This window comes from Rhinoraja longicauda, chromosome 12, assembly GCF_053455715.1.
Source record: "Rhinoraja longicauda isolate Sanriku21f chromosome 12, sRhiLon1.1, whole genome shotgun sequence".
Classification (NCBI taxonomy): domain Eukaryota; kingdom Metazoa; phylum Chordata; class Chondrichthyes; order Rajiformes; family Arhynchobatidae; genus Rhinoraja; species Rhinoraja longicauda.
The window spans coordinates 47,215,112-47,237,756 of record NC_135964.1 but is presented as its reverse complement, the minus strand read 5'-3'; the positions used below and the strand labels follow the sequence as shown (position 1 = coordinate 47,237,756).

Here is a 22,645-nt window from a genome sequence, read left to right as displayed (position 1 = left end):
TGCCACAGAAGGTAGTTGAGGCCAGTTCATTAGCTATATTTAAGAGGGAGTTAGATGTGGCCCTTGTGGCTAAAGGGATCAGGGGGTATGGAGAGAAGGCAGGTACAGGTTACTGAGCTGGATGATCAGCCATGATCATATTGAATGGTGGTGCAGGCTCGAAGGGCCGAATGGCCTACACCTGCACTTATTTTCTATGTTTCTATGATTGTGACCTCCACAGTGTATTCCATCCTCTCCGTTGTAAAACTTTCACTCCCTTGCTTATTTTAGTATCCACTGACATCAGACTTAAAAAATGAAGACTTTTCCATTATCCTGTGAGAATTTTTAATTTTAAAGAGGTACCTGCACTTTACCCCCAGAATCCTCGCCAGCTACAGATAACCCACTTGCACTAGTTCTTTGTTGTCCCACTTTCTCTGCCACTCCCTGCAAGCTCGGGGCAATTTACAGAGGCCAATTCAGAAGATCAGAATTAGGCTATTCGGCCCATCAAGTCTACTCTGCCATTGAATCATGGCTGATCTATCTCTCCCTCCTAACCCCATTCTCCTGCCTTCTCCCCATAACCTCTGACACCCTCACCAATCAAGAATCTATCTATCTCTACTTTAAATATGTCCACTGACTTTGCCTTCACAACCTTCTATGGCAAAGAATTCCACAGGTTCACCACCCTCTGGCTAAAGAAATTCCTCCTCATCTCCTTCCTAAAAGAACGTCCTTTAATTCTGAGGCTATGGCCTCTAGCCCTAGACTCTCCCACTAGTGGAAATATCCTCTCCACACCTCTGTCCAAGCCTTTCACTATTCTGTGCATTTCAATGAGGTCACCCCGCACCCTTATTCTTCTAAACTCATTAACCTACAAATCTGCACATCTCTGGGATGTGAAAGGAAACCGGAGCCCCCGAAAGGAAACCCTCGATGGGGTCACGGGGAGAACGTGCAAACTCCACAAGGGCAGCAACAGAGGTCAGGATTGAACCCGGGACTCTGGTGTTGTGAGGCAGCGGCTCTACCAGTTGCGCCACTGTGCCGCCCCTCTTCGCCAGGTGTTTTTTTAATAGTTTAGAGATACAGCGCGGAAACAGGCCCTTCGGCCCACCGAGTCCGCCCCGACCAATGATTTCCCCCACATTAACACTATCCTACACACACCGGGGACAATTTTTTTTCATTTACCAAGCCAATTTACCTTCAAACCTGTACATCTTTGGAGTGTGGGAGGAAACCGAAGATCCCGGAGAAAACTCACGGGGAAAGCGTACAAACTCCGTACAGACACCCTCAGTGAGGATTGAACCCGGGTCTGCAATGCAGCAAGCACTGGAAGGCAGCAACTCTACAAAATTTACAAATTTACAAAATTCTTAAGGGGTTGGACAGGCTAGATGCAGGAAGATTGTTCCCGATGTTGGGGAAGTCCAGAACAAGGGGTCACAGTTTAAGGATAAGGGGGAAGTCTTTTAGGACCGAGATGAGAAAGTTTTTTTTCACACAGAGAGTGGTGAATCTGTGGAATTCTCTGCCACAGAAGGTAGTTGAGGCCAGTTCATTGGCTATATTTAAGAGGGAGTTAGATGTGGCCCTTGTGGCTAAAGGGATCAGGGGGTATGGAGAGAAGGCAGGTACGGGATACTGAGTTGGATGATCAGCCATGATCATATTGAATGGCGGTGCAGGCTCGAAGGGCCGAATGGCCTACTCCTGCACCTATTTTCTATGTTTCTACCGCTGCACCACTGTGCTCTCCAAGCCCAGTCAGTGATGTGGTTTTAAAAAAAACAGCAACTGTTGAGGAGAAATCTGATCCGTGACCCTGTGCAACTGTGTTGTGTGAGATGGGTTAATGCATCAAAGAATGATGGATGAACAAGTGCCCGGAACAGGCAGCTTAGTTCTCTATGTTTTGGAGCCGTGTCAGATGACTCATTGATCCATCATGTTCAATGGGGAACAATTGCTATTGTGTTCTTTAAGTCCGGTTTTGCATTTAACAGTCTGTGCACTGCAGGATTGAACAGTACTTTGCCGCTAGAAGTACTGGGTCAAGCACAAACTGCAGGGGAAAGGGAATAAACATCTTTAGATTCCCAATTACTCTTTTGCCCCACCACTCCGTGTGCAGATTATGAACTAATTAATTTTGTTTGGAGATATCGCATGGAAACAGACCCACCAAGTCTGCACTGACCAGTGAACCCCATGCACTGGTTCTACAGACTATGGACATTTTGCAGAGGCCGATTAACCTACAATTAACCTCTGCAATTCTCTGCCACCAAAGGCAGTGGAGGTCAATTCACTGGATGTTTTCAAAGGAGAGTTAGATATAGCTCTTGGTGCTAACGGGAGCAAGGGATATGGGGGAAAAAGCAGGAACTGCTTTTCAGCAGAATCAGCAGAAACTGATTTTGGATGATCAGCCATGATCATATTGAATGGCGGTGCTGGCTCGAAGGGCCGGATGGCCTACTCCTGCACCTATTTTCTATGTTTCTATGTAAACCTGTACGTTGTTGGAATATGGGTGGAAACTGGAGAAAACCCACGCGATCACGGGGAGAACCTGCAAATTCTTTACAGACAGCACCCGTACTCGGGATCGAACCCGGGTCTCGGGCACTGTCCAGGCGGCAACACTACCACTGCACCACTGTGCTGTAATGTAACTGCGATGTAATCAAAGTGACAATTTAATTTCTTCTTGTCAATTAATCTTAGTCTTTTTTTTGTCTCAATTTTGCGGTCTCTCTCTCAACCAGCAACTTGAACATAACATTCACTGGGCGACACAATGGCGTCGTGGGCAGAGCCGCTGCCTCACAGCGCCGGAGACCCGGGTTCAATCCTGACCTCGGGCACTGTCTGTGCGGAATTTGTATGGTCTTCCCTGTGACTGCGTGGGTTTTCTCTGGATGCTCTGCTTTCCCCCCACATCCTGAAGACATGTGCATTTGTAGTTGAGTTGGCCCCAGTGCGCAGGGAGTGGATGCAAAAGTGGGAGGACCAGAACTAGTGTGAATGTGTGATGGATGGTCAGTGTGGACTCTGTGTGCTGTTCGGCCTGTTTCCCTGCTGCATCTCGAAAGTAAAATACTGGCCGAGTCTTTAGTTAATGTGGACCTCAGCAAATTGCAGTAATTGCGGGATGTTTAAAAATAGGTTTCATTTGACATTCAACGTGAACGCCTGGAGGTCTTTCGGATCACTAAACTTTGCCGACTTGCTTTTTTTTTTTAAGTGTTAAAGTTTATTGGAAATATTTTAATTGGATCGTTTGGTATATTGCTGAAATAGAAGTTGTGTTACAAACCTGTGAACAGTGTGAAAGGGGGATTAAGAAACACATACCCTTCACGGGATCTGCAGGAAATACACTCAACATATCAAGGAAAGGTAGCAGTGCATCGTACTGTATAAATATGTAATGTATATCCTGAAGGGTGTTGGTATAGGCCAGCATCAGACGAAGAAAACAGTGAAGTTATTCTTTGGCAACATTTTCGCTTCATTTGTCAATCAAGCACATTTAAACTCGCTGTGGTAATGTGGTTGAAGATTTCAGAGTCATACAGTGTGGAAACAGGCCCTTCAGCCCAACTTGCCCCCACCGGCCAACATATCCCATCCACACTAGTCCCACCTGCCTGCGTTTGGTCCATATCCGGCCCAGAAGATCATCGGCTGCTCACTGCCCTCCCTGGAGCACCTGTTCAGACTACGCTGCCTCAGTAGAGCAGGCAAAATAATAAAAGATCCATCCCACCCCGGCCACCGTCTGTTTGTTCATCTGCCCTCTGGTCGACGTTTCAGGTCGATCAAATCCCAAACAAACAGACTTAAGAACAGTTTTTACCCCAGGGCCATACGAGAACTGAACACTACCTTTGCACTAGGCAACACCGTTAAAAAATCTTGTACTTAATATAATTGTATTTAATTGTATTTATGTATTTATTTGTTTTTGCATTTATTGCATATATCTTTGTACGCACCGTCAGGATTGGCTATTTTTTAATTTCGTTGTACTCGTTGCAATGACAATAAATGAATATTATTATTATTATTATTATTATTATTATAAACCTATCCTATCCATGTACCTGTCTAAATGTTTCTTAAACGTTGCCCCAACTGTCTTCTCTGGCAGCTCGTTCCATACACCCACCACTCTTGTGTGAAAAGGTTACACCTTGGGTTTTGAAAATCTTTTCCCCCTCAACATAAACCCAAGTCCTCTGGTTCTCGATTCCCCTACTCTGGGTGAGAGGATCTGTGCGTCGACCCGATCTATTCCTCCCATGATTTTATCCACCTCTATAAGCCTCTCATCCTCCTGCGCTCCAAGGAATAGAGTCCTGGCCTGCTCAACCTGTCCCAATAGCTCCCTTTATGTATTTACAACCTATATGGAAGAAGTTCAAAATTCAACAGTAGTAAGGTGGCAACATTAAAAACTCAATCTGTGTTGGACGGAGTTTTGCCATGAAATTTGCAGGTGACACGAAAGTAGGTGGTGTGGTATGCATTGAAGATGGTTATCAAAAATTGCAACAGGAAATTCCATAGTCATGGAGTCATTCTGTATGGAAACATAGCCCTTTGGCCCAATTTGCCCATGCCGACCAAGATGCTCCATCTACACTAGTCCCATCTGCCTGCATTTGGCCCACATCCCTCTAAACCTTTCCTATCCATGTACCTGTCCAAATGTCTTTAGAATAACATTGTAGTATGGGTTATGTATTGGCTGTTATCAGGCAACTGAACCACCCAACCAACAACTAGAGAGCAGTTCTGAGCTACTCTGAGCTACAGCAGGCGGTGAAGAAAGCCAATGGAATGTTGGCCTTCATAACAAGAGGAGTTGAGTATAGGAGCAAAGAGGTCCTTCTGCAGTTGTACAGGGCCCTAGTGAGACCGCACCTGGAGTACTGTGTGCAGTTTTGGTCTCCAAATTTGAGGAAGGATATTCTTGCTATTGAGGGCGTGCAGCGTAGGTTTACTAGGTTAATTCCCGGAATTGCGAGACTGTCATATGTTGAAAGACTGGAGCGACTAGGCTTGTATACACTGGAATTTAGAAGGATGAGAGGGGATCTTATCGAAACGTATAAGATTATTAAGGGGTTGGACACGTTAGAGGCAGGAAACATGTTCCCAATGTTGGGGGAGTCCAGAACAAGGGGCCACAGTTTAAGAATAAGGGGTAGGCCATTTAGAACGGAGATGAGGAAAAACGTTTTCAGTCAGAGAGTTGTGAATCTGTGGAATTCTCTGCCTCGGAAGGCAGTGGAGGCCAATTCTCCGAATGCATTCAAGAGAGAGCTAGATAGAGCTCTTAAGGATAGCGGAGTCAGGGGGTATGGGGAGAAGGCAGGAACGGGGTACTGATTGAGAATGATCAGCCATGATCACATTAAATGGCGGTGCTGGCTTGAAGGGCCGAATGGCCTCCTCCTGCACCTATTGTCTATTGTCTACTCTCTACCACATTGGAGACCTTCAGACTATCTTTGATCGGACTTTACTGGGTTTATCTTGCACTCAATGTTATTCACGTTATTCCCTTAATCATGTATCGGTACACTGTGCACATCTGTACATCGATTGTAATCACATTATACACCTTACCCTTCCATATCTCTCATTTCCCTCTCCCCTGACTCTCAGTCTGAAGAAGGGTCTCAACCCGAAACGTCACCTGTTCCTTCTATCCAGAGACGCTGCCTGTTCCGTTGAGTTACTCCAGCATTTTGTGTCCATCTTCGGTGTAAACCAGCATCTGCAGTTCCTTCCAACACGTGACGTATTGTCTTTGCGCTGACTGGCTAGCACGCAACAAAAGCTTTCCACTCTACTTCGGCAAACGTGACAATAAACTAAATTGAATGCAACCGGGAGGAGATCGAGGCTGGTTTTGAGGAAGAAGTTATCTCCACCCAGATATTAGTTGTAATCTGGAATTCACTGAGCAAGGGGTGATGGAGGCAGGAGCTCTCCACATTTTTAGTATCTGGATGAATACTTGAAAATGCCAAGCCAAAGTGTGTGAGATACTAGTGCTGGAAAATGGGATTAGTCTGACAAGCCATCCATAGTCAATGTATGAACATTGACTTCTCCAACTTTGGATAGTTCCTCTGTCCCTCTCTTCCCCTCCCCCTTCCCAGTTCTCCCTCTATCTTCCTGTCTCCGCCTATATCCTTCCTTTGTCCCGCCCCCCTGACATCAGTCTGAAGAAGGGTCTCGACCCGAAACGTCACCCATTCCTTCTCTCCCGAGATGCTGCCTGACCTGCTGAGTTACTCCAGCATTTTGTGAATAAAAGCCATCCATAGTGGACAGATGCATGATAAAGGGAGTAACGTGAATAACATTTTGTGTTAGCTCGTTAGTTTACTTAATTGTCTTGTGTTCTGAGGTACAGTTGCGCGCTAACCAGTCAGCGGAAAGATAATACATGACTACAATCGAGCCATTCACAGTGTGCAGGTACATGACTAAGGGGTTAACGTTTAGTGCAAGATAAAGTCCAGTATAGTCCAAACAAAGATAATCTGAGCGTCTCCAGTGAGGTGGATAGTAGCTCAGGACTGCTCTCTAGTTGTTGGTGGGATGGGTTCAGTTGCCTAATAACTGCTGGGCAATTGCTGAGGCTGTCGAAGGTGCTGGTCAGGCTGCGTTTGGAGTACTGTGAACAAATGGTTTGTGCAGGGGCTCAATATGGGGATGGTATTGGGCAAGTGAGCTGGATTCCATCCAGCAAGAGCACAGAGGATTCCTGTGTGAATATCGAAAGGAGTGCACATTCTCACCACCTATCGCCGACCAGCGATCCCCGCACACTAACACTATCCTACACACATAGAAACATATAAAATTCTTAAGGGGTTGGAGAGGCTAGATGCGGGAAGATTGTTCCCGATGTTGGGGGAGTCCAGAACCAGGGGTCACAGCTTAAGGATAAGGGGGAAGTCTTTTAGGACCGAGATGAGTAAAACATTTCTTCACACAGAGAGTGGTGAGTCTGTGGAATTCTCTGCCACAGAAGGTAGTTGAGGCCAGTTCATTGGCTATATTTAAGAGGGAGTTAGATGTGGCCCTTTTTGCTAAAGGGATCAGGGGGTATGGAGAGAAGGCAGGTACAAGCTACTGAGCTGGATGATCAGCCATGATCATATTGAATGGCGGTGCAGGCTCGAAGGGCCGAATGGCCTACTTCTGCACCTATTTTCTATGTTTCTACACCGGGAACAATTTACAATGATCCCAAGCCTGCAAACCTGTACGTCTTTGGAGTGTGGGAGGAAACCCGAAGAAAACCCAGGCAGGTCCGGGGAAGGAAGTACAAACTCCGTGTAGACAGCGCCCGTAGTCAGGATTGGACCCAAGTCTCTGGTGCTGCAAGGCAGCGACTCTACCGCTGCGCCACTGTGCTGCGCTGGTGCATGTGCCAATTAAAACTCTTGAGGAATGCGGTTTTGAGTTGTGTCACAGGAGTAGGTTACCAGCTGGGAAAAGAGAAATGATTTGCACGGGGGCTCAAATCGGGGGTGCACATTCTCGCCAACTATCCACCAGCCGCCTCTTGTTCCTGGCAAAACCCAAACGGAGCATCGATCAGATAAACGTTACAAAGGGTTTTGTTGAGGGAATAAGAGCGGAAACAGGCCCTTCGGCTCACCGTGTCCGCACCGACCAGTGATCCCCCGCACATCCACACTATCGTGCACACACTCGGGACAATTTACAATTTTACCAAGCCAATTAACCTACGAACCTGTTCGTCTTTGGAGTGTGGGAGGAAACCAGAGCACCCAAGAGAAAAACCGCACAGGTCACGGGGAGAACGTACAAACTCCGTACAGACGGCGCCCGTGGTCAGGATCGATCCCGGGTCTCTGGCACTGTAAAGCAGCACCGCTGGGCAGCCCCTAAGCAGTATTAATGCCACCTTCCACCAGTCTGGTGATTGAGGGAAGACTGGGCAGTAATGAGCACAATTGGATTTGTCCTACAGCTTGTTGACTTTGTCCGTGTGATTGAGTAGGTGCAGAATGTCAATTAATCCCACGGCAACCCATCATCTCTGACTTGACCAAACTGGTAGTCCTCATAGTGGGGCAGCACGGTGGCGCAGCGGTAGAGTTGCTGCCTTACAGCGCCAAAGACCCGGGTTCGATCCTGACTTCGGGTGCTGTCCGCACGGAGTTTGTACGTTCTCCCCGTGACCTGCGTGGGTTTTCTCCGGGTGCTCCGGTTTCCTCCTACGCTCCAAAGACGTACAGGTTTGTAGGCTAATTGGCTTGGCAAAAATTGTAAATTGTCACTCGTGTGTGTAGAATCGTGCTAGTGTGCGGGGATCGCTGGTCGGTGCAGGCTCGGTAGGCCGAAGGGCCTGTTTCCGCGCTGTAATTCTAAGCTCAACTGATATTTTCCCCCTTCACTTAATTCCATCCCATTCTGGTGAGAACGGAGAAACAAATGTGATCTTCGTTCGTGTTGTCCTCTCTGTGCTCCGTCAGGCTGTGTTACATTTCAGACTCTGCTCGCACGCTGTGTGGGAAATCTCCGACTTGGCTTCTGCTTGGCATCGATGAATTAATAATTTTGTTGCCTTTGTTTCATTGAAATGTTATCCGCCTGTGGCTACGTTACCAACTCTCGCCTGTATCTTTAGGCCCTCCAGAGCAATTTGAAGTACTCCCTCCTGCCCAAGCGCCTGATCATTAGCAAAAGGCTGGCGCAATGCTTGCACCCAGCATTACCCATCGGGGTCCATCTGAAGGCGTTGGAAACGTATGAAATCATATTTAAGATCATTGGAATCAAATGGCTGGCCAAGGACTTGTTCTTTTACAGGTGAGGTCGATCAAGGTTTGTATTAAAATATTATATTGGTACTATTTTCCAAATTCGTGATCAGCTTTATGAGTGAATTATGGCATGTTTTATTCCTCAGCTGTACAGAGTCATACAGCGTGGAAACAGGGCCTTAGACCCAACTTGCCCACACCGGCCAACATATCCCATCTACACCAGTCCCATCTGCCTGCATTTGGTCCATATCCCTCTAAACCTGTCCTATCCATGTACTTGGCTAACTGTTTCTTAAACGTTCAGTTTAGTTTAGTGTCACGTGTTCTGAGGTACCTTTGTTGCGTGTTAACCAGTCAGCGGAAAGACAATACATGATTACAATCGAGCCATCCACAGTGTACAGATGCATGGTAGAGGGAATAACGTTTAGTGCAAGGTAAAGTCCGATCAAAGATAGTCCGAGGTAGATAGTTGTTTGGGACAGTTCTCTAGTTGTGGTAGGATGGCTCGGTTGCCTGATAACAGCTGGGAAGAAATTGTTCCTGACTCTGAAGGTGTGTGTTTTCACACATCTGTACCCAATGCCCGAGGGGAGAAGGAGTGATCAGGGTGAAACGCGTTCTTGATTATGCTGCTGGCCTTGCCGAGAAAGCATGAGGTGTAAATGGAGTCAATGGAAGGGAGATTGGTTTGCGTGATGGTCTGGGCTGCGTCTACAATTCTCTGCAATTTCTTGCGGTCTTGGATGGAGCTGTTGCCAAACCATACTGTGATGCATCGCGATAAAATGCTTTCTACGGCGCATCTGTAGAAGTTGGTGAGAGTTATTGGGCGAGTTGTTGCTTGTACTTTTGACTGCCATGTGTTGTCAATTAGATCTCTGCCTGGATTTTTCAATCTAAATTTTCCCGTGGCTTAAAAAAACTTCAGTAGTATCGGACGCAGTCCAGAGAAGATTCAATGTAGAAACAAGGAACTACTGAAAGGGACACAAAATGCTTGAGTACCTCTCTGGGTCATGCAGCATCTCGGGAGAATATGGATAGTCGACGTTTCGGGTCGGGACCCTCCTTACTCTGATTGAAAGGAGAGTGGGTGGGGAAGTGAAGCTGGAAGAGAGGAGGGAGAGGACAGTAGGCCGACACGGATAAAGAGAGTTATTTGATAGGCAGATGGTTGGACAAAGGCTAGTGATGAAAACCAAGAAAACAAAATTGTTAACTGTATGTTTGTGTTGTCATTTGTGAGTGGAGCACCAAGGCACATTCCTTGTATCTGCATACTTGGCCAATAAACTTATTCATTCATTCATTCATTCATTCAAGAAGGTTTGAAGAGTTGTAAATTGTGAAACTATTCACTGAAATTTAGAAGGATGAGAGGGGATCTTATAGAAATGTATAAAATTATAGAAGGACTGGACAGGCTAGATGCAGGGGAGACGTTCCCAATGTTGGGGGAGTCCAGGACTAGGGGCCACAGTCTAAGAATAAAGGGGAGGCCATTTAAAACTGAGGTAAGAAAAAACTTTTTCACCCAGAGAGTTGTGAATTTGTGGAATTCTGTGCCACAGAGGGCAGTGGAGGCCAATTCACTGGATCAATTTAAGGGAGAGTTAGACGGAGCTCTAGGGGCTAGCGGAAACAAAGGGATATGGGGAGAAGGCAGGCACAGGTTACTGATTGTGGATGATCACAATGAATGGCGGTGCTGGATCGAAGGGCCAAATGGCCTCCTCCTGCACCTGTTATCTATGTTTCTAGAGGAAGGAATGGAGAGGGAGGAGAGAAATGGGTACAGGACACAGGGGAAAAAAGGAGGAGAGGTGAGTATATAGGGGAGGTTACCTAAAATTGGAGCATTCAATGTTCATGCCATTGGGTTACAAGCTAGCCAAGGGGAATGTGAGGTATTGTTCCTCCATTTTGCGTGTGGCCTCAATCTGGCAATGGAGGAGGCCAAGCACAGGAAGGTCAGTATGGGAAGGGGAGTTAAAATTGGATAGCAACCGGGCAATCCTGCAGGTCTTGGCGGACAGAGTGCAAGTTTAGATTTGATTGTCCCAAAATGTTAAAACTGAAAATAAAAAATTGTACTCTGGCATAAATGCACGATGTGCTCGAAATGCCCTGATGTTGTGTTTGGACCAGAGTCACACTGACACGTTGGAGAAACACAGACTTGGCTTTATTCAAATGATTCATTGCAAAGGTGAAGTGGAGGTACACCCTGTACAGGATGCTACTCATCAACATATAATGTGGCCAACCTTGCACTTGTGATTCCTAAGCTCGGGGTTGGGGCTCTTTAGAGCACGTTTTCCCCCACACTCCTCCCACACTCCAAAGACGTGCAGATTTGTAGGTTAATTGGCTTTGGTTAAAAAAAGAAAAATTGAAAATTGTCCCTGGTGTGTAGGATAATGCGACGTGGACTTGGTGGGCCGAAGGGCCTGTTTCTTATCTCTAGACAGTGTGGAGAAAGCTGGGCGGAGAAAGGTGGGGGGAGAATTTTTCAATTTCTCCATTTAGAACGGAGACGAGGGAAAAAACTTTTTCAGTCAGAGAGTTGTAAATCTGTGGAATTCTCTGCCTCAGAAGGCAGTGGAGGCCAGTTCTCTGAATGCATTCAAGAGATAGCTAGATAGAGCTCTTAAGGATAACGGAATCAGGGGATATGGGGAGAAGGCAGGAACGGGGTACTGATTGAGAATGATCAGCCATGATCACATTGAATGGTGGTGCTGGCTCGAAGGGCCGAATGGCCTACTCCTGCACCTATTGTCTATTGTGTAAACTAAGCTGAAGATGTGCAACATTAATTTGCTCCCAACACTTCATCGAAGCTCCTCCTCCTTTCTCATGTGGGTCTTCTAACCATGTTTTGAGTGTTTTTTGCCTCTATTGATGTTGTGATGAGCATGTCTTTTATGTGCTGCTGACGTCCTTGATGCATTTGGAAATAAATGTCTTGGAATGCATTCATTGCATCTTATCTCCGTGCAGCCAGCTGGATGACCGCTGCTAACTTTATTAGGCCCCTGGGACTTTGGAGTTTAGTAAAGTGGCTGAACTGAGAAGCTGGCATACGCTTGGCAATTTGTGGCAGCTGCTCGGTGAAGCTGAAGGGGAATGTTTGTCAGGGTTTTGTGTTTTATCTCGTGCCAGCTTCCTCTTCACAAGAGTCCCCATCGCCACTGTTGGCTCTTCAAAAGAATCCCTGATTTAAAAGTGTGGGAGTAACTCAGCAGGTCGGGCAGCATGTGTGGAGTAAATGGAGAGATGACGTTTCTTGTCATAGACATAGAAACATAGAAAATAGGTGCAGGAGTAGGCCATTCGGCCCTTCGAACCATTCATTATGATCATGGCTGATCATCCAACTCAGTATCCCGTACCTGCCTTCTCTCCATACCCCCTGATCCCTTTAGCCACAAGGGCCACATCTAACTCCCTCTTAAATATAGCCAATGAACTGGCCTCAACTACCTTCTGTGGCAGAGAATTCCGCAGATTCACCACTCTCTGTGTGAAAAAAAACGTTCTCATCTCGGTCCTAAAAGACTTCCCCCTTATCCTTAAACTGTGACCCCTTGTTCTGGACTTCCCCAACATCGGGAACAATCTTCCTGCATCTAGCCTGTCCAACCCCTTAAGAATTTTGTAAGTTTCTATAAGATCCCCCCTCAATCTTCTAAATTCCAGCGAGTACAAGCCGAGTCTATCCAGTCTTGGAGGCCCTTCTTCAGAGATCAAGTAGAAGGGGGGAGAAAGCTGGACGAGAGGTGTGGAGAAAGCTGGAAGAGAGATGGGCCGAGAAAGGTGGGGGGAGAAATTTTCAATTTTAATTTCCGCATCTGATGGTTCGCTGTTGTATCCAGCAATAGAATCATAGAGTGATACAGTGTGGAAACAGGCCCTTCGGCCCACACCGGCCAACACGTACCAGCCACACTAGTCCCATCTGCCTGCGCTTGGTCCATATCCCACCAAACCTGTCCTATCCATGTACTATAAGAAAATAACTGCAGATGCTGGTACAAATCAATTTATTCACAAAATGCTGGAGTAACTCAGCAGGTCAGGCAGCATCTCGGGAGAGAAGGAATGGGTGACGTTTCGGGTCGAGACCCTTCTTCAGTATCCATGTACCTGTCTATCTGTTTCTTAAATGATGGGATAGTCCCAGCCTCAACTACCTCATCTTGCAGCTTGTTCCATACACCCACTGCCATTTTGTGTGAAAATGGTGTATAGTAAGTTAGCATTTGTTCCCTCACCCAGCAACCTTCTGAGTTTAGTCACTGCTGCCAAGGCGGGGCTTGACCGAGTAGAACGAGACGATTATCTTGTGTTTATTTTCTTGCAGCTCGGGCCTGTTCCCGTTGCTGGGCAATGCCGCGATGTCGGTGAAGCCGGTGCTTCTTGGACTCTACGAGAAATACTACCTCCCGCTACAGAAGGGCTTGAATCCCAGTGTCCAGGCCTTCATCACAGGGTTACTGCCAGGACTGGAGGAGGGGTCAGAGATCTACGACAGGTCAGTTCAGCGGCTGTGCTTTCGGTGCAAGTTTAGTTTTGTCCACTGGCTGTTCTTGCTTTGAAAACTTGTGCTTCAACTTGATCTTATCGAAACATATAAGATTATTAAGGGGTTGGACACGTAATAGAGGCAGGAAACATGTTCCCAATGTTGGGGAAGTCCAGAACCGGGGGCCACAGTTTAAGAATAAGGGGTAGGCCATTGAGGACGGAGATGAGGAAAAACATTTTCAGTCAGAGAATTGTAAATCTGTGGAATTCTCTGCCTCAGAAGGCAGTGGAGACCAAGTCTCTGAATGCATTCAAGAGAGAGCTAGATAGAGCTCTGAAGGATAGCGGAGTCAGGGGGTATGGGGAGAAGGCAGGAACGGGGTACTGATTGAGAATGATCAGCCATGATCACATTGAATAGTGGTGCTGACTCGAAGGGCCGAATGGCCTACTCCTGCACCTATTGTCTACTAATGGTTGTAAGTTGGCAGATGATTAAAGGATGGTTCAAGGTTTAAAAATTTACCTCACAGACGCGGCACGGAAACGGGCCCTTCGGCCCACCAAGTCTACACTAACCACCGATCGTCCCTTCGCACTAGTTCTATGCTATCCCACTTTTGCATCAACACATTAGGAGCAATTTTAGAGACCAATTAACCTTTAAACCCGCTCGTTTGACAATAGACAATAGGTGCAGGAGTAGGCCATTCAGCCCTTCGAGCCAGCACCGCCATTCAATGCGATCGTGGCTGATCACTCTCAATCAGTATCCCGTTCCTGCCTTCTCCCCATACCCCCTCACTCCGCTATCCTTAAGAGCTCTATCCAGCTCTCTCTTGAAAGCATCCAACGAACTGGCCTCCACTGCCTTCTGAGGCAGAGAATTCCACACCTTCACCACTCTCTGACTGAAAAAGTTCTTCCTCATCTCCGTTCTAAATGGCCTACCCCTTATTCTTAAACTGTGGCCCCTTGTTCTGGACTCCCCCAACATTGGGAACATGTTTCCTGCCTCTAATGTGTCCAATCCCCTAATTATCTTATATGTTTCAATAAGATCCCTCCTCATCCTTCGAAATTCCAGTGTATACAAGCCCAATCGCTCCAGCCTTTCAACATACGACAGTCCCGCCATTCCGGGAATTAACCTAGTGGACCTACGCTGCACGCCCTCCATAGCAAGAATATCCTTCCTCAAATTTGGAGACCAAAACTGCACACAGTACTCCAGGTGCGGTCTCACCAGGGCCCGGTACAACTGTAGAAGGACTTCTTTGCTCCTACACTCAAATCCTCTTGTTACGAAGGCCAACATTCCATTGGCTTTCTTCACTGCCTGCTGTACCTGCATGCTTCCTTTCATTGACTGATGCACTAGGACACCCAGATCTCGTTGAACTCCCCCTCCTCCTAACTTGACACCTTTCAGATAATAATCTGCCTTTCTATTCTTACTTCCAAAGTGAATAACCTCACACTTATCTACATTAAACTGCATCTGCCATGTATCCACCCACTCACACAACCTGTCCAAGTCACCCTGCAGCCTTATTGCATCTTCCTCACAATTCACACTACCCCCCAGCTTAGTATCATCTGCAAATTTGCTAATGGTACTTTTAATCCCTTCGTCTAAGTCATTAATGTATATCGTAAATAGCTGGGGTCCCAGCACCGGAGCACCCACTCCTGACACACGAGGCAATTTTATAGAGGCCATTTTACCTATAAACCCACTTATTTGGCAGTAACTCAACAGGTCAGGCAGTATCTCTGGAGAACATGGATAGGTGACATTTTGGGTCGGGACCCTTCGTCAGACTGATTATAGTTGGAGGCAGAAAGCTGGAAGAGACGTGGGACAAAATCTGGCAAGTGGTGGGTGGATACAAGTTTTGGGTCGGCACGGTGGCGCAGCGATTGAGTTGCTGCCTTAGACATGCCAGAGACCCGGGTTCGATCCTGACTACGGGTGCTATCTGTACGGAGTTTGTACATGTTCCCTGTGACCACATGGGTTTTCTCCGGGTGCTCCGGTTTCCTCCCACACCATTAAGACGTAGAAGTTTGTAGATTAATTGGCTTCGGTAAGTTATAAAAAAATAATTGTCCCTAGTGTGCTGGGTGATCGCTGGTCGCCATGAACTCGGTGGGCCGAAGGGCCTGTTGCCACACTGTATCTCTAAAATCGAAAAGGTGAAGGGGGGGGGGGGGTGTTGATTGATAGGTGGGTGAACAAAGGACAGGGAAGGGAAGAATATAAAAGGCTGTGAGATGCATGCTTGCAAATTGACAAAAAAAGTCAATAAGGTGTTTATGTTTAGTAATTCTAGCTCGTTATTTGCCAAATCTTCCTTGAAATTGATTGTTTGATACTGTACATATGTACAGTGAAATTGTTTGTTTTGTATACAGTGCACAAGTATGCAAAGGGCCGCCACATAAAGGGCACCAACAAAGAATGTTGCCAGTATTTTTGTGCACCAAGGTCTAACATCTTAAGCTGCTACATGAATGCCAGGAATGAGTAGGTTAACCCAGGAATGGGTAGGTTAACATCTGCTGAGCGTTTGACAGCACTGGGCCTGTACTCGCTGGAGTTTAGAAGAACGAGGGGGGACCTCAGTGAAAGGTACAGAATAGTGAAAGGCCTGGATAGAGTGGATGTTGGGAGGATGTTTCCACCAGTGGGAGAGTCTAGGACTAGAGGTCATAGCCTTGGAATTAAAAGACATTCTTTTAGGAAGGAGATGAGGAGGGAATTCTTCAGTCAGAGGGTGGTGAATCTGCGGAATTCTTTGCCACAGAAGGCTGTGGAGGCCAAGTCAGTGGATATTTTTAAGGCAGAGATAGATAGATAGATTCTTGATTAGTACGGGTGTCGTAGGTTATGGGGAGAAGGCAGGAGAATGGGATTAGGAAGGAGAGATAGATCAGCTATGATTGAATGGCGGAGTAGACTTGATGGGCCGAATGGCCTAATTCTGCTCCTATCACTTATGATCTTATATGTGTGTGTATATATATTTTTTCCTCCCCCTCTCTCTTTGCTGGATGAAGAACGGATGTCCTGCTGCAGAAGCTAATTCTCGTGGTGGGGCAGGAGGTCTTCTATGGAGCGCTGTGGGGGAGTGTCATTGTGAGCCCTTCCATCCGCCTCCCAGCCTCTCTCTTCATCGTCAGCCACATCAACAAGTCCACGCCGAGAAAGGAGCAGAAGTATGTGTTTGGCTCCGATCCTCGCCTCGCGGTAAGTCTATTACTCCAACCAAGCCACACCTCTCCCTTCTGTCGCTTCCTATTTTGATTATGTCCTTAAAAATAGGGAGAATAGAAACATAGAAAATAGGTGCAGGAGTAGGCCATTCGGCCCTTCGAGCCTGCGCCGCCATTCAATATGATCATGGCTGATCATCCAACTCAGTATCCCGTACCTGCTTTCTCTCCATACCCCCTGCCCCCTTTAGCCACAAGGGCCACATCTAACTCCCTCTTAAATATAGCCAATGAACTGGCCTCAACTACCCTCTGTGGCAGAGAATTCCACAGATTCACCACTCTCTGTGTGAAAAAAAACTTTCTCATCTCGGTCCTAAAAGACTTCCCCCTTATCCTTAAACTGTGACCCCTTGTTCTGGACTTCCCCAACATCGGGAACAATCTTCCTGCATCTAGCCTGTCCAACCCCCTAATCAATGGTTCCCTATCACGAGTACCAAGGTATATATTTTTAAATTGCTGATCAGTAAGATTATTGCCACACGTGGGTACAGTCACAGTTTAGATTATTGTCACGTGTACCGAGGTACTGTAAAAAGCTTTTGTTGCGTGCTATCCAGTCAGCGGAAAGACAATACAGAGCCCGCAACATAAGGCTTTTCTCTGTTCCTCGGTACAGGTGAAAATAACCGTACGTAATGCATAGGAACGGCCCAGTGAGTCTATATGCAAGAGTCGCCAGGTTTATGGCGCATTCCACGGTCCCATCGCCTCCATCCGGTCGTCCTGCCAACCGTTGTCCCTCTCCTCGCCCGGTCACCTTTGACCTTTAACCTTTAACCTCGGGGACGCCTCCCACAGCCGACCTCAGCGGGTCAGGCAGCACCTGTGGAGGGTATTGTCGGGTGACCTTTTGGGTCGGGACCCTTCGACCTGACGAGGAAGAGTCCTGACCCAAAACAGTGTTTGTCCGTTTCCTACATCGCCAGAGGCCCGGGTTCGATCCCGACTACGGGTGCTGTCTGTACGGAGTTTGTAAGTTCTCCCCGTGACCTGTGTGGATTTTCTCCCAGATCTTCGGTTTCCTCTCACACTCCAAAGATGTGCAGGTTTGTAGGTTAATTGGCTTGGTATTAATGTCAAGTTGTTCCTGGTGTGTGTAGGGTATGTTAATGGGTGGGGATCGCTGGTCGATGCGGACTCGGTAGGCCGAAGGGCCTGTTTCCACGCTGTATCTCTAAACTAAACTAAGATGCTGCCTGACCCACTGAGTTCCTTCAGTAGTTTGAGTTTTGCTCAAGATTCCTTGTGTCACTATAAAGTGACGGGCAGTCAAATTCAACGTAGCAAGCATATGGAGGCTGGATTATGAAGACTGGAAGCTTGTTATCCATCTCCTTGGAGTTGTCCTAGGACAAATTGTGCCTACATGGCTGCCAGGTGGAGAAAGACTATCTGATAGCTTTATCTTTAATTCATTGCTCTATTTCTTTGTCTTCCAGATGAAAGGGTTGTGTGCCTCTGTGCAGGATTCCAATGTCCTTGTGCAACGGAATACATTAGAAATTTTATTTTACTTTTTTCCACTTTGCACGAGCTTGGTAAGTGTTTAACATGTCCATATTTTTTAAATCTCGGGCCTTATCCCAACACCTGTTTCTCAGTTTTATTCTGGTTTGGTTCATTCTCACGTTTACTGAAGTACAGTGAAAAGGTGTTTGTTGCCGTGCTAGCTAGTCACAGGAAAGACTACACGTAGACAATAGACAATAGGTGCAGGAGGAGGCCATACGGCCCTTCGAGCCCGCACCGCCATTCAATGTGATCATGGCTGATCATTCTCAATCAGTACCCCGTTCCTGCCTTCTCCCCATACCCCCTGACTCCGCTATCCTTAAGAGCTCTGTCTAGCTCTCTCTTGAATGCATTCATAGAATTGGCCTCCACTGCCTTCTGAGGCAGAGAATTCCACAGATTCACAACTCTCTGGCTGAAAAAGTTTTTCCTCATCTCAGTTCTAAATGGCCTACCCCTTATTCTTAAACTGTGGCCCCTTGTTCTGGACTCCCCCAACATTGGGGACATGTTTCCTGCCTCTAACGTGTCCAACCCTTTAATAATCTTATACGTTTCGATAAGATCCCCTCTCATCCTTCTAAATTCCTTCAGAACATGATTACAATCGAGCCGTCCACAGTGTACAGATACAGGATGAAGGGAACAAAGTTTAGTGCAAGGTAAAGACGGTTTAAAGAAAGTCCGAGGGTCTCCAAATGAGGGAGATGGTAGCTCAGGACAGCTCTCCAATCATTCTGAAGTAGATGCATTTGTAGAAAGCAAGGGTGGCGCGGTGGCGCAGCGGTAGAGTTGTTGCCTTACGGCGCCAGTGAGCCGGTTCAATCCTGACCACGGGTGCTGTCTGTGTGGAGTTAGCATGTGCTCCCTGTGACCACGTGGGATTCCTCTGGGTGCTCCGGTTTCCTGCCACACTCCAAAGACGTACAAGTTTGCAGGTTAATTGGCGGCTGTAAGATTGTAATTTGTGTAATTTGTCCCAATAGCCAATAGACAATAGGTGCAGGAATAGGCCATTCGGCCCTTTGAGCCAGCACCGCCATTCAATGTGATCATGGCTGATCATTCTCAATCAGTACCCCGTTCCTGCCTTCTCCCCATACCCCCTGACTCCGCTATCCTTAAGAGCTCTATCCAGCTCTCTCTTGAATGCATTCAGAGAATTGGCCTCCACTGCCTTCTGAGGCAGAGAATTCCACAGATTCACAACTCTCTGACTGAAAAAGTTTTTCCTCATCTCAGTTCTAAATGGCCTACCCCTTATTCTTAAACTGTGGCCCCTTGTTCTGGACTCCCCCAACATTGGGAACATGTTTCCTGCCTCTAACGTGTCCAACCCCTTAATAATCTTATATGTTTCGATAAGATTCCCTCTCATCCTTCTAAATTCCTTCTAAACATGATTACAATCCAGCCGTCCACAGTGTACAGATACAGGATGAAGGGAACAAGGTTTAGTGCAAGGTAAAGACGGTCTCCAAATGAGGGAGATGCTAGCTCAGGACAGCTCTCCAATCATTCTGAAATAGATGCACTTGTAGAAAGCAAGGGTGGCACGGTGGCGCAGCGGTAGAGTTGTTGCCTCACGGCGCCAGGGAGCCGGGTTCAATCCTGACCACAGGTGCTGTCCGTGTGGAGTTTGCATGTGCTCCGCTGTGACCACGTGGGATTTCCTCTGGGTGCTCCGGTTCCCTGCCACGCTCCAAAGACGTACAAGTTTGCAGGTTCATTGGCTGCTGCAAGATTGTAAATTGTTCCTCGTGTGTAGCAGAGTGCTAATGTACGAGGTAATTGTTGGTTGGCCTGGGCTCGGTGGGCTGTGGAGCCTGCTTCCACGCTGTGTCATTAAAATCTAAAGTGAAAGGATGCATCATGATTCAGAACATGAGAATTTTGTGCAAAGTATTGAAAATGTCAAGTACTCTTGTTGCACTCGATGTTCCTTCTTCGTAGCTGGGCTGTAACGTATATTTTGGAGTTGTAAGTTGGGACTGATTGCCTTGAAATAAAGATGACCAACACCCTGCTTTATACACTGTGCAACTATGTTTAGAATAACGTAGTTAAATAAACTGTTGATTGGAAAATGATTTTTCAAAGATGTTTATTTGGTAAAAGTGTCAGAGGCTTTTTTGGGGATGAAAAAGTTGGACATTTGCCAAAATGGTGCATGTTTTTACTTTAAAACCAGTGGCTATTTCTCTTCCTCTTTATCTTCAGGATCCAACAAATTCTGTTATCCAGATGACCAGGGCAGAGATGGTGACGGTTCTGTCAGCTGCACTTCATGTCATCCTGAGAAGAGACATGTCCTTGAACAGGCGACTATATGCGTGGCTGTTGGGTATATATTTAAAAAAATAATTTTTGTGCTCTTCGAAACAAAAGCTTCCTTCATTTGAAAACAAATCTATCTATCTTCAAATTCCTGGCCTTCTCTATTTTCCGAATCTGCTCTTGGTAATGATCCGGGTTGGTCTGGGGATGGATATCCTGCATCGCATCTCTCCTGACCTCCCAAGAGAAAGCCAATAAGATGCGCCGGTCTGGTGATGCAGCGTTAGAGTCACCTCCGTACAGCGCCCGAGACCCGGGTTCGATCCTGACTACGGGTGCTGACTGTGCGGAGATTGCACGTTCTTCCTGTGACCGCGTGGGTTTTCTTCCGGGGTCTTCGGTTTCTTCCCGCGCTCGTACAGGTCTATGTAACGAATTGGCTCCGGTACAAATTGTGATTTGTCCCTCGTGTACAGGATAGTGCTAGGAATCGTAGTTGGCCGCCGACTCGGTGGGCCAAGGGGCCTGTTTCCGCGCTGTACGTCCAAACTGAGCCAGCATGTTTGTGCCGGATGTATAGTGGGATTGTTACTGGACTGTATGCAAAAAGAGAATTTTGCTGTCCTTGGGTACATGTGAAAATAAAGTGCCGTTGAACCTTTGTCGGGAATCAGCGCTCCGTGAACCAGATGCCGAACGGGCAGGAATTCCGAATCATCGGATTAAGGATTATTGGAGTTTTATTGTAACGTGCGCTGAGGAGAGGAGGTGCAAGTCAAAAGCTGAAACCAGTGGCTTTCAGCAGTTTTCATTCTTTTTGTTTTTAAGGCTTGTCTCTTTTTCAATTGTTGCTTCATTATTGAAGTAATTTTTATCCCGATCCATTTTTTTGTCAATATGTAATGTTTTGCCACCCAGTCAATTAAACCAGGATGGAGCTTGTTTTGCTTTTGTGCGATGCATCTGCGATCGTGACGACATTGGTCCATGTTGATGGTTTCAGGTACAGATATCAAAGGGGGCATGGTGACCGCGCACACCGACTTCTCTTCTGAAGATGAAGTCAAGACTTTCTTTGAGGAGCATTCGAAGGACTTGTTGGTTCGAGTGAGTACATTTATTCCAGTAGTGAGAGCTCAATTTGGCAGCACTGACAGACTAAGTCACAGATGTGTAGGAAAATAACTGCAGATGCTGGTTTAAATCGAAAAATGCTGGAGTAACTCAGCGGGTCAGGCAGCATTCGGGTCGAGACCCTTCTTCAGACTGTCATACTGGCAGAAGCGTCAGTATGGGAATGGGAAGGGGACTAAAGATGGTTAGCATATAACACCAGTCTGAAGAAGGGTCTCGACCTGAAACGTCACCCATTCGTTCTCTCCTGAGATACTACCTGACCCGCTGAGTTACTCCAGCATTTTGTGTCTACCTTCGACCATGTCACAGATATAGTTCAAATTGTAATAGTATTTGGTTAACCACACAGTTATGTGCTAGGAAAGAACAGCAGATGCTGGTATAAATCGAAGGTAGACTCAAACTGCTGGGGCAACTCAGCAGGACTGGCAGTATTACTGGAGAGATGGAATGGGTGACATTTCGGGTCGAGACCCTTCTTCGGACTGATGTTACGTGCTAATCATCTTTACTTCCCATTCCCATACTGACACTTCTGTCCTGGGCCTCCTCCATTGCCAGAGTAGAGGAACGGCACCTCGTATTCCACTTGGGTATCTTACAACCCAACGGTATGAACATTGAGATCTCCAATTTTAGGTAACTAACCAACAATCGCCTGTCCCCCCACCTTTTGTTTCCCTCCACTCTTCTCTGTACCCCATCTGCATGTGTACCCATTTCCCCCTCCATACCCCAGGCCTCACGATTCATGCCTCTTCTTATCTCACAGCTATTGCCTCCTTTTCATCTTTGGCTATTGTCTATGCTTTTGTCAATCTACCCTCTCTCCAATCTACCTGTCTCCACCTTTCTCAGAAGAAGACCCGAAACATCGCCCACCTATTTTCTCCAGAGATGCTGCCTGACCAGCTGAGTTACTCCAGCACTTTGTGTCTAGCTTTGGTATATGCCAGCATCTGTAGTTCCTTTCTACACATCCACCTATCTCTTGTCTATCTTTGTCCTGCCTATCTTTCAGCTTTCTCTTCCCCACCCCCCCCCTCCCCCCACTGCAATTGACCTGAGGA

The 22,645-nt window shown here is 46.8% G+C and overlaps 1 protein-coding gene across 3 annotated transcripts in view; it reads left to right on the top strand.

Moving 5' to 3' along the window:
* dop1b (DOP1 leucine zipper like protein B) overlaps nt 1-22,645 on the top strand; it is a 111,636-nt gene that overhangs the window by 21,319 nt on the left and 67,672 nt on the right. For all 3 annotated transcript variants that reach the window (XM_078409690.1, XM_078409688.1, XM_078409691.1), the window contains exons 3-8: nt 8,693-8,874; nt 13,201-13,371; nt 16,428-16,617; nt 18,089-18,187; nt 20,382-20,505; nt 21,442-21,545. In XM_078409690.1, the coding sequence (XP_078265816.1) occupies nt 8,693-8,874; nt 13,201-13,371; nt 16,428-16,617; nt 18,089-18,187; nt 20,382-20,505; nt 21,442-21,545 (870 nt within the window). The remainder of the gene's footprint in view (nt 1-8,692; nt 8,875-13,200; nt 13,372-16,427; nt 16,618-18,088; nt 18,188-20,381; nt 20,506-21,441; nt 21,546-22,645) is intronic.